The sequence below is a fragment of the Tursiops truncatus genome, chromosome 6 (assembly GCF_011762595.2).
Source record: "Tursiops truncatus isolate mTurTru1 chromosome 6, mTurTru1.mat.Y, whole genome shotgun sequence".
In the NCBI taxonomy this organism is placed as follows: Eukaryota; Metazoa; Chordata; class Mammalia; order Artiodactyla; family Delphinidae; genus Tursiops; species Tursiops truncatus.
Window position 1 is genome coordinate 95,324,287 of NC_047039.1, and position 12,270 is coordinate 95,336,556.

The following is a 12,270-nucleotide window of genomic DNA, read 5'->3' on the forward strand; positions in this document are numbered from 1 at the left end:
ACTGGGGGTGGCAGAAGGAGACCTGGGCCCCCGTGGACTGCACATTCAGGTCAGGGAGGGCTGATCAGTTGCCCACCTGACAGCAGGGACCCTCGGAGGGGGCCCAGGTGTGTGCAGAGTCTGAATGCCCTGGAGTTTATCTCCTACCTGCTTGTGTCCAAGAATTCCTGACTTTTTAGCTACTCTGTGTTTTGCTCTTCTGCCCATTGGATGAGACATGATAAAGATCTGTATGCCACCCCTTGTTCAGTATGAGGGTGTGTGTCCTGCTGTGGCACCTTATAGAGGGACTCCCTGCAGCTCTCTGCTCTCTTTCCTGGGGGTGATTCATTCTCTCTCTCTCTCTCTCTCTCTCTCTCTCTTCTCTCTCTCTCTCTCCCCCTTTTCTGATGAGAATAATTTGTGAGTTGATAGCCAAGCCGGGGAATACCTCCTGGCTGCGATGAAGCCTAGGATTCCCAGAGTCCCTGGAGTATCTGATTAACTCGCTTTCCCAAGTGGAGAAATCACAACAACAAAACCACAATAAGTTAGCAGCTCACTTTTACCGCGCACTTACCAGGTCCCAGGCATTATTCTAGGGGCTTTACTTGGAGTGTCTCATTTAATCCTCACAGCAACCCCATGAGCTTGGTACTATAATTGCAGTGAGGAAACCAAGACTCTGAGGGGCGAAGTGAGTTTCTGGTGGTCACCAAGCTGGGGAGCAGAGGAGTGGGATTTGGGTGCAGCCCTCTGGCTCAGAACGGGTGCTCTTCCCCGGGAACTGGAGTGGCAGGTGCCACTCCCTATTCCGGACTGACTCAGTGAGCCAGGCCGCTCCAGCTCCCTTGGCTAGGAGAAGGCAGACACCCATACATCCTGAGAAAGCCCACTGTCTCTGCTATCACTGCAGAGACATGACCTCCAGTCCCTTTGTTCAAGGGACCTGGGAGGCAATGAAACGGGCCAGCAGTGTTGGGTGTGCGCAGGGAGCAGTGGGGATGGGGACAAGGGGGACCACACGTGCTCTGCCACCCAGGACGCTCCATCTGATTGCTTGTTTGACGTGGGACTGTGGGCCCGGTGAGGTCAGATCTTCTGATTTTTCGAATCTGAGAGATTTTCTGATTTTTAAATGTACGAGGCCAAACCGATAGGTCTGGTTCAGGTCCTGGTGACCTGAACCTGTCCTTGCCCTGGAGTTGTGGGTTTACACGGTAGTATCTCTCACAGAGTGTGAGGAGATTCCTTCTGAGGCCTCCCTGTCCTCTCAGCACCTTGCTCAGGGCCCGGCGCATGGTAGCCGCTGTTGTTAATGGCTGTTAATGGACTGAGACCATGTTCCCTGTTTCGGCAGAGGCCTGCCTCTGCAGGGGGCGTAGAAATGCCTCACGGTCCCCCATCTCTGTTCCACAGAATCAGGGAGTCCCAGCAAAGGGAAGTCTTACACGGGCCTGGGGAAGAAGTGTCGGCTGATGAAGACGGTGCAGACCATGAAGGGCCATGGGAACTACCAGAATTGCCCAGTCATGAGGCCGCATGCCCCACACTCAAGCTATGGCACCTACGTCACCCTGGCCCCCAAGGTCCTGGTGTTCCCCATCTTTGTTCAGGTGAGCTGATGACCGACCCCAAGGGCTCCCTCTGGAGGAGGTGAGAAAGAATAGGGTCCTTCACCCCGGGACTCAGAGATGGTACCTCGTTCCAGGTCTGAGGACCCCCTTTTGGGAAAGACAAATAGCTTTAGGGGCTCAGGATTCCGGGGGTTATACTGAGGGAGCAGAGGTTTCCAGGAGGAGGAACAGGAGAGTGGGAGCAGGGAAGCTCGGCGACAAGCGGGTCCCCCCTCCCCCCTCCCCTCCCCTCCCCCTCCCCTCCCCTCCCCTCCCCTCCCCTCCCCCTCCCCTCCCCTCCCCCTCCCCTCCCACTCCCCTCCCCTTCCCCCTCCCCCTTCCCTCCCCTTTCTCTGGGGCCATTGCAGACACGCTACAGCTGCTGGTTGTATTGTCACAGGGCCTGTGTGCTGAGGGTTCTGCTTCCTGGCTCCTCCAGTGCTTTGTTGTTTGGAGATGACCAAGGGAGAGAGCCTCGAGGTCTGGCATCTTGTCTGGCCATCAGACATCTTAGCAAACATGTCTGGCCAGTACTAGCTGGTGGCCTGAGATTATTTAGATCTCCCTTCCCCTGCTTTTCTCTCTTTTTCCTTCTCTTCCTCCCCATTTCCAAACCTTTATTTATTCTATCACCCAGATATAACCAATGTGAGCATTTAGATATCTTTCCTGTGCATATACATATTTTAGAAAAAACCCAGACAGATCTTATTGTACATTTTATATCCTGTTGCCTTTTTTAAACAAGAATTGCAGCATGAACATTTCCTACATCATTAAATACTCTTTGAGACTGTGTCTTGTAGCGATTGGACACTACTATGTGGATGTACCATATTTATTTAAGCAGTTCTCTATTCTGTTCAGACACTTGTGTTATGTCTACTCTTTTGCTATTGTAAATAACTCTGTGATGAAGATCCTCATGCGTGAATTGCCTCTCAGATTATTTTCCTTGGGGGAGATTCCAAGAAGCAAAATGACTGGGCTATGGGTCATAAACATCTTAAAGGCTCTTGATGCGTATTTTGACAAATTGCTTTCCAGAGACACTCTTAGTTTATCCTCTCATCAGCAACCTAGAGGGGACATGGCCCCAAGAGCTTCATTTCTGACCATGCCTGCCTTCTCTGGTCTCCCTGGCGACCCATTCCAGGCCTGTCACTGGCCAGTGGATCTTAGAACTCATACGTTTATAGGACGCTCACAACGCAACTCTGGCAGGTGATGCGCCTCTCCCCAGACAACTCTGTGGGTCTGCCCTTTGCCTTTCTCTTGGTCTCTTCTCTTTCTCGGGATGTAACCACAAAGGTCTTGGAATCCACGGAACTTATTTTTTATTTTTAAATTTTTACAAAAAAAATTAAAAATTAGTTTTTAAAAGTTATAAAAAACTTTTGAGTTGTAAAATATATAAACCAAAAATGGCATAACACTTAAATGCAGAGTTTAACGGGTAATTATAAAGCGGATATCGACTAAGAGAAAGGACTAGACCATTGCCACCACTCCAGAGGCTGTGTATCTCTCCTCCTGATTACGATGCCCCCTCCCCCCGAGACATACCCACTAGCATGACTTTATGATAATCATTTCCTAGCTTTTCTTTAGCTTTACCACCTATATGTGCTTTCCTAAATGACTTCTTTTTGAATATTGCTTAATGAAACCATATCTCATATCTTCTTTGGGCCTTGCTTCTTTTGCCTCACGTTACTTGTAAGATCCATCTTGGTTGTTGTGAGTGGTTGACCTTTGTTTCGTTATCGTTCTTCCAGCACCTTGCTTGGTGTCAGGTGCCCAGAAGCCATGTTTTAAATGTGCATTCACGAGGATAAGCCCTGCTGGGTAGTCCAGGGCTGAGGGAGGTTGCTTCAGGCTGTGCGGGGGCAGGGCTCCACCGTGGGTATGGGGCAGGGTCATGTGCTGGGGTGAGAGGTTTGGCTGACTTGGTCCCTGGGAACTGACAGCTGAGAAGGACTCAGTTAACTCAAGTGTGTTATGAATGTAGAGCAGGGACTGGCCTGGCCTTGAAGGGACTCAGGTGACCAAATCCGGCATGAGGCTCTCAGGATACTGCCAGAGGCGTCCTGAGAGCCTGGGCCTGACAGCATGAACAGGACAGATGGGGGAATGTGGGGGCCGGGAGCGCCCAGGAGCTCGGTGCAGTGGGGGAGCTGGGGCGGGCTCGGGTGGTAGGGTCGGGGGCGGGGAGGATGGCAAAGGCCGACCATGTGGTTGGACTCCTGCAGCTGTTGTGTGAGGGCGGGTGGGGAAGGTAGCAGCAGCAGTTCCGCCCAGGATGAGCGTCTCTGTCTTTCTGTTTCTGTCTGTGTATGAGGGGGTGTGTGGGCTCTTGGGGTGTTGGGGCAGGGCTAGCGGTCTTCAGTCTTCTGTGGCTGGCTTTGGCAGGCTGCCTCCCCCTCCCCTTCCCCTCCCCTCCCTCCCCTCCCCCTCCAATCCCTTCCCTCCCCCTCCCCCTCCCCTCCCTCCCCTCCCCTTCCCTCCCCTCCCCTTCCCTTCACCTCCCCCTCCCCTCCCTTCCCCTCCCCATCCCCTCCCCCTCCCCTCCCCCTCCCTCTCCCCCCCATTGCCACCAGGCTTCTTTGAACTGTCCTCTTTGTTTTCAGCCTTTAGATCTCTGTAACCCTGCCCGGACCCTCCTGTTGTCGGAGGAGCTGCTGCTGTATGAGGGGAGAAACAAGGCTGCCGAGGTAAGACACTCACATTTCCTGGGTGGGGTTTCTGGTGGGCTTCATCGGCCATCCTCCAGGCCCCTAACTTTCCTCTCTTCCTGATGGTCTCAGAATTGTACAATTGGGGTAGAAAAGACCGGAAAAGGCCTCCATGCCCTCTTTACCAAATGGCTACCCAGCTTTTGTTGGTATATTCCCAGTGATAGGGAACTTGCCACCTCTCAAAGCCATAGAGTGCATCTTTGATGGTTACAGAGCTTTCCCAACACCTAATGACGTTCCACTGTTTCTCCCATCTTCCTCTAAGGAGCAGGAGAGATGGCATTTCACCCCAGCTGTGATGAATGACTTTGTGGGTGAGAAGATAAAGCTGTTAGCCAAAGAGAATTTTAGAAGAGCACCCGTTACCTGGGTTTTTGGGTGTATATTAACCCAAATCCAAAATCTTCTTCTGAGGGATAAGTCTGTGATCTCTCTTTGGGCTCTAGCTCTGCCAACAGAGACCTGGGTGTGTAGGTCATGCTGCTTTTCCTGGGAGCTGGCCCCGGCTTATCTCTAACTGGGGGGATTTCACTCGCCCACACCATCCCCAGAGCTGGCCAGGTTCCGGCTCAGTCTCATGAGTTTAAATCTACTTGGGAACAGAAGTTGGAGCTCTGGGGTCTGACTGGGCTACCTGGGAGCCTTGAGGAGAGGGTAGGGGGCTTGCCTCCAATCAGGCCCTGATTCAGAGCTGGCAGTGTGGCTTGGCTGGGTTGAGTGACAGCTTGGGGTGGTGGAAAGATCAGGAAACTTGGAGGCAGAAGGCATGTAGCCAGCTCTTGCTCCGCGGCTGGTTCACTTACAACTTCTTCCTTCTTCCTCAGTCTTCCCATCGGAACAGTGGGGTGTGTGTGTGTTTGAGGCAGCAAGGGCAGGGTCTGAGGTCAGCTGATCTCTAAGGGCCCTTTCAGCCTCAGCATTCCGGGACATTTTGTGTAGTCGTGACTAAAGCAGGCTGCTTTTGTTTTGTTTGTGGAACAAGCAGACCAGAACTCATATTTTCCAAATGAGCGTTGTCTTTCAGGGGCGCTCCCTGGGGAGACTGCAGGATTATTTCTACCACACTGGCATTGCTTACCACATTTCTGGACCTCCTCTTCGGGAACTTTCTTAAGAACCTTGGCATAACTTCTGAATTGCCTCTGTGGGAGTAAAACTTCATCTGTTGCGGAGGATTTGGGTTTTAGGAATGAGAAGTCCTTTGGAGCTATGCTTGGTGAATAAGTGTGTGGTGGAGCTCAGTCAGGTAGCCAAAGGTCAGAAACTGAGGTGTGTGGCTATAAACCCACAAGACTCAGAAGGAGGCGGTTAGGAATGGCAGCCACTGTGGGGTACATTCATATGTCTCAAGGTGCTCTTTTCTTCCCCTACTCACTCACCATTAAACCTGCAAACCTTGAGCACTTCTTATTTATCCTCACTGTGCAAGTTTTCCATTCTTGATCCCAGTTAACTCGCACAGCTTCCCGAGGAGAGGCACGTTTGCCCCTACTCAGTAGATGAGGAAACTGAGGCTCGAGTGAGATTTACTAGGACCTGAGGGTCTCAAGACTCCTAAGAGATGGAGCCATGATTAGCACTTGGGATCTCTCTGGCTCAGCAGTTCTTTCCAGGATCCCATGCTGGCTCTGGTGTGTTTGTTTAAAAACAAACTAACAAACATAAGCTGAAGCCAGGGCCTGATGATAGTTAAAATCTGTCCAAAAGCTCTTTGCCTAGTGGGCCTTTGGAGCCCTAGAACTAAGAGACCCCTTTTGACGGTTGAAAGAAATGATTTGAACACAAGGAAAAATAATACATTTCTTTTTCTTGAAATATGATAGGAAGCAAATATGTGGCTGTTAGTAGCCTGTCGTGTTATTCAGGCCAAAAATATAAACCAATTCAAGAGGGGTTTGGCGAAGTTCAGAGAATCGCATCGTGGCTGGGCCCTCAGGAGCCGTCCATTCTAATTGCTTCCCTGTAACTTTCCAGCTGATTGTTCTCCATCCAGCCTCTTCTTGAGTCTGCTGAGGGAGCCCTCCCGGCAGTGGTTCTATTACCAGAGAGCCCTAAATTGTAGAAAGTTGCTCGACAGAAATCTTTGTTCATGGAATGTTCCCCCTTGGCTTGGTGTCCCTTCTCTTCTCTGGGCATGCTCCGTGAGCTGATCCAATCCCACACCGTGAACTGCCCTCATCACACGCCCTCCCGGAAGTCACCAACTTGATTAACGTGCCCTGAGATCAAATCAGCGTTTTGGTACAGACTCATTTCTACATTCAAAGAATGGTTACTGAGCATCTACGATGGAGCCAGGCCCTGTGCTGGAGGTTCCAGGAGTCCTATGGGGCACAAGAGAGACATGCCCTCACTTTACACACTGACTCATTAAGTTTACCGTTTGCTGGGTCACCAAGGCCTTTGCTGCAAACCCTGCCCTCAGGCAAGATTCCTCCGAGGAAGCTTGGTTAGGACCACGTGGGATTAGTGGTGCTTCAAGTCTCAAGGATTTCCTAACCAAGCGATTCCTCGACTCTTGAGCCTTTGGGAAAACAAATGTGTCCTTGGAACAAGTGTGGGGAAGACAGCTGGCGGCCCCCAGGGCCTGCTGTGGGAAGCAGAAGGTAACTGGGCTGTGGAGATGGGCGTCACTGCACTGCAGGCTGCTGTGGCTCTGCGGGGAGCAAGGCCTGCAGGGTGCTGGTGAGACGGGAGAGGGGCCCACCTGCCCTCCTCTGGCACCCTCGCCTCTCTGCCCTGTCTCCCGCTGTGCAGCAGCTCTGTCCTTTCCCTGACCCGGCTTTTGGGGAAATTCTTCGTTCAGGCCTTAATCACTTCCTGTCTAGACCACATTCTCAGCTCTGGGAATCTGGGCCAGAGCAGCGACCTGGGTCTTTTCTCACCTTGCTGGTACCTCTTCTCCACTTGCCATCCATCCAGCCCTCTCTGGGCCTGCGTTGTTTTTTGAATTTTTAGGCTCCTGACAGACTATCTCCTCTGACCCTTCCGCTGCCAGCTTCCCTGTGGGTCCAGAGACCACTTCCTGGTTTCCACTGAGTGGGTCAGGGGACCCTGAGGGTTTGTCTTGTGCTTGCCTAGTGTAGAGCTTTCTCCTTTCCACTCACTGGACGTTGAAGTCTTCTCCTCAGACAACCAACCCCTAAACTCCTTCTGAACTCTGAGATCATTTTCTTCCCTTCCCTTAACTTCATGTTTCTGTCTCCTTTGTGCCTCTTTTTTGGTCCCTGCTTGGATTCTTTCACATTCAGGGACAGGACAACTGTAGGCACATTGCTACCTCACCATATTGTGAGAGCTTTGCGGTCATCCAGACCTGGGCAATGGTCTCTGGCTGTGTAGCCTTGGACAGGTCACTTAACCTCTCGGTGCTGTAGGGTCCTCACCTATACATGAGGGCAATGATGTTAGTTACAAGTGAGGATCCACTGAGCAGAAAGTAAGTGCTCAGTAAATGGAGGCTTCTGTGGACTATGTTGGGTCAGGGCTGTGACGGGAAGGGGTTTGGAGAGAGTCACTGCCAGGATGCCTTCCAGCCCAGGGTTCAGGAGCCCTTGTGTTTGGTCCCCGTTAGATAAGCCAGAGCCCCTGAATGCCTCCTGCTCAAGAATGCCCCCTACCGTCTCTGTGGCCCAGATTCCCTCAAACCTCTGTGTGCCACGTAGTCCTTTGAAAAACATTTATGTATTTTTAAATTATAAAAGTAACAGATTCTCATTGCAAACTAATGCAAATTAAACAGAAACGTATAAAGTCAAGTCCCATTCCCCACAGTGAAGACTGTGATGAGTATTTTAGACGTTAAAAAATGTATAAATACAGACAGGTTTACAGTTTGGTTTTACGAAGTTGGATTATACGCTAGCTATTTTTTGGACCTTGCACTATTTTGATTTATGATGGACAGATTTCCATTTCTGCCCACATGGCTCTACTTTCTTCTTTCAATAGTTGCATAAAATTCTCCCACATGAAGGTAGCATAATTTAGTTTATCCATCCTCTCTTAATGGGTGTTTATGTTCTTTTTTAAAATTACAAAATTTTGTAATGCTGAGAACATCCCTACATGTTCATATTTCTATGTCCTTGTAAGTATTTCTATAGGCTAGAGTCATAGAGGTGGAGTTGTTAGGTCATCTTCAACAGTCTGACAGCTAAATGTCAACGTGTTGGCTTTTTAAACTTCGTCAACAATCCAGCACACACTCACTGTGGCCCTTCGTGGTGCATGCCAACCTTCCAGCGGACTCTTCTTACCCCAGATGAGATGAAATGTCAGATTTTGACACCTCCAAGGGAATTCCACAAAATTAATAATATTTTGTTTTCTTCGGAGAATCTGAAATAGGGTTTTTATTGCTTTTGACTAAAGGCCACCGCAGGATTTACAAAACAAAGACCAGTGTAATCTTTACTGGCATTAGAGGATCAAGTGGATTTTTTTTTAGCATAAAAATATGCTGAGCATGCCTGATGGTTTACCTATAATGTCTAAAAATATCTTTCTCCTTTATTTTTGGAGCAGCTAGTGTATGAAAGAGATAAAAGTTCTGTGCTTGTCTGTGTTGGAGCATAAGTAACTGGCTTTTTCTTGAACTGACTGTGCATGAACGCAGTTAAAATTATCTACAAGGAATTTGGTAAGGATACTCACATTGCATGATGCTTCAAATTCACTGTCTACACAGACCTTGTGAAAGAAGCCTGTAGGGAGCTGGGCAGGGACGTTCCCCCCCGTTTGCACAGATGAAAAAAAACTGAGGCAGAAGGGATTCAGCAGACTTAACCAAGTTTTCATGGCTACTTAGTGGGACAGGTGCCTCGACTTCTGACTCCAAGCCCAGTGCTCTTTCAGCCGGACATTTAGAGGAGAATGCAAGCAAATGTGGCACGTCCTGCAGCTCAAGGGTGGCTCCAAGCCAAGGGCACTGGGCTGGAGATTCCAGAGGCGTTTGGTCAGAGAGGTGGGCCTGTGGGATGTCGGGCTGTTGAGAGGCTGGCAGAGGCCGTCAGGAGGCATGGAGAATGAGGATGAGGGCTGATTTTTGTTCTGTTATTTTTTCCTACTGTGAGGAGTAGCAAAAGGGTAGCCTTGACTGCAGGTCAGGTCTCGGCCCTTGGCTTAGGCCATGCTGAGCATCTGCTCCTGGTTATGCCCGAGATGATGGAGACGCGTTACCTGGACTCCCAGGGGAGGCTGTGGCTTCTGGCCTCTGGGACAGCAGAACAGCGAGCTCTGTTTGCTCTCTCCCTGTGCAGGTGACGCTGTTTGCCTACTCTGACCTGCTGCTCTTCACCAAGGAGGATGAGCCAGGCCGCTGCAACGTCCTGAGGAACCCCCTCTACCTCCAGAGCGTGAAGCTGCAGGAAGGTGAGTGCATGCCCGAGATGCCCTGGGCTCCCTCTGCACTCTCTCTGAGGCCTGCTCTGGGCAGCATGGATGGGCTGTGTGCCCCTAGGTCTGGTTCTCAGACACTGGCGTTCCAGTCTAGGCTGGCAGGCCCCTGTACACCCTGAGCTTTGCTGGGAGGCTTCTGCTCCAGTGAGGTCTCAGGGAGGCTTGGGAGTGGAGTGGGAAAAGCGCTGGCTTCAGACAGACCTGTGTTCAAATCTTGGCTCTGCCCCTCACTACCTGTGTGACCTCAGGCAAGTTCCTCAACCTCTCTGAGCCTGTTTCCTCATGCGTAAGTGAGGACACCAATAGTATCTCAGAAGGTTTTTGTGAAGATTAAATTAGGTCGTTTATGCAAAATGGCTGGCCCACACTGTGTGCCCAGGCAACACATCCGGGACATGAGCACCTGGGAGGGTGAAGTGAGTCTCTACCCCACACTTGCCACGGTGCCCTCCCCTCCACTCGGGAATGGGAAACCAGCGGGAGTATCTGTCGAGTGGTTTGGTTTGGCGCCTGAGGTCTCTGCTGAAAGGGGCTCAATTTCCTCTCCCAGATTATGAAAACAACACCAGACCTGTTTGAGCATGGGTGACAGGGGCAGGGAGGAAAATATTACCCAGTGAAAGAATTCTGTTTTGACGGGTTTTGCTCCAGGAAAACTTCCTGCCTGTTTGCAAACCCGGCCTGCGTGCTCGGTGCCCCCGCTGTTCTTCCTCCTTAGAAACCCAGGGCGTGTGAGAACCTCCATTCTCGCAACCCCACAGGAAGTCGCTTACAACTTCTCCTTCTCTGCCTCTGGCTTTCTCCTGCCCACTGCCCACTGCAGCCACTGAGGGGAAAAAGCAAGTCACCTTGCTTGGGGCCAGCCTCTCCTACAGGGTGGGCTGGGCCTGACCAAGGTCATGGGGAGGAACAGCCCTCTGAGCAAGTTCAGCTGAGATCCTGGCATTCCAAGGAGCCCCCCATTACCTGCGGGAGCGGGGTGGGCGAGAGCTACAGTGACTCTGCCCTTGGCTTCCCTGCTGCCCTGCCCCTCTCTCTGTCCCTCACGCCCAGCTTCCCCTACACACCCATTCTCCCGTCCCTCCCACCCCTCTGCACACACATGCACTCACACGCCTGCCCACCCCCAGCTCCCACTATCTAGGACCCAGTCATATTTGAGGGGTGCTGGTGGGGGGCTGTGCTTGGTAATACAGGCTGATTGATTATAACCATCACACAAGTCAGGCTCATCACACAAGTCTGGGGCCTGCAAGCCCAGGACCCTGGGCAGCTCAGCCTCCTGCTGAAAGGAGGGAGGGGGAAGAGGGCTTTCAAACTGGCTGAGCGTTGGGTGCGGGTTGGGAGCCACAGGGCAGAGGAAGAGCCGAGGGCAGTAGCTGGGGGCGTGAGGCCCTGGGCCGGCTTTGCTGCTGACGTGTGGTGTGGCTTCAGCTGCTCCTTTCTCCCTTTTCTGGGCTGTGGTTTTTCTGACTGTGAAGCCAGGTTTGGGCAGTCCAGCGTGTTCCCTCCCAGACCTGACGTGCCCACATGGACCCCGAGGTTGCTCTGAGAAGCTGGACAGTGCTCATTTGTCTGGTCCCCACCCCTAGCCCGGGTGCAGGGAGCCCGCTGGGAATTGGTTGGAGCTTCCCCTCCTGGAGGCCCCAACCTAAGGCTTGAAGTGAGAGGCAGGGTAAGCACCATCCTCCCCTGGGTGGCGGCTGGTCAGGGTGGGTGGCGTGAGGCCTTGGGGCGTGGCAGAGAAACCGCCCGCGTGCCAGGTTGCATGTGAGCGCCAGCCTGTGCGGGCATGGCCTCCTGGGGCTGGAGACTGTGGGTGGCCAAGACCAGCACTGCTCAGGAGAGATGACCACAGCCCTTGGAGCCTATTGGGTTGGCACGTGAGGGGGTGTGTGTGTGTGTGTGCGCACGCGCGCGCCTGTCCTGGCTGGCCGGGCCGTTGTTCTGGTGCGAACTGTCTTGCCTTTCTCCAGCAGTGTCAGTCAGCAAACACAGCGAGTGTGGCTTTCCATGGAGCCAGGGAGCTGCTGGGAGCGAAGGCAATGGCTCAGAGACACTGAGCACTCAAGGTGCACATTCCAATGCTTAGATGTCTTTTCAGGCACTTGTGGGGAGCCCTTGCCCCGCTCCCTGAGGCAGCCTTGGGGGTCCCAGGGTTTGCAGAAGTCCGGTGGCCACCTCTCCAGCTGTCGGAGTTGGAGCCGCAGGACCCGGTGTCCTGAGTCCTGGCGCCCGCACTCCTGCCCGCCTCCCCGCACCCCCAGAGACTCGCTGCAGCAGCACTGGCCTGAGTGAGGCTTTTAAGAGATGCATTTGGGGCCTCAGCTGGAGCTCCTCTTGGCAGGATGGTCTCTGATTAACATTGCTCATGACTCCTAAGGTTTCTTGTCTCTTTCAAATCAACATGTGCGGAAAGTTCAGTTTGAGGCAGAGAAGATGTTGAACAAGGAGCACACCCAGCCTTTCCTGCAGGCTGGGGCTGGCGAGGGCAGTTCCCTGGCCGAGGAGGATCTGCCCCACCCAGGGACCAAGGA

General features: G+C 52.3%; 1 protein-coding gene across 10 annotated transcripts in view; it reads left to right on the top strand.

Annotated features, from left to right (window-relative positions):
• The window catches only part of RGS3 (regulator of G protein signaling 3), a 162,178-nt gene that overhangs the window by 76,940 nt on the left and 72,968 nt on the right, over positions 1-12,270 (top strand). For all 10 annotated transcript variants that reach the window (XM_073806449.1, XM_073806445.1, XM_073806450.1 and 7 more), the window contains 3 exons: positions 1,399-1,595; positions 4,226-4,309; positions 9,595-9,706. In XM_073806449.1, coding sequence (XP_073662550.1) covers positions 1,399-1,595; positions 4,226-4,309; positions 9,595-9,706 — 393 coding nt within the window. The remainder of the gene's footprint in view (positions 1-1,398; positions 1,596-4,225; positions 4,310-9,594; positions 9,707-12,270) is intronic.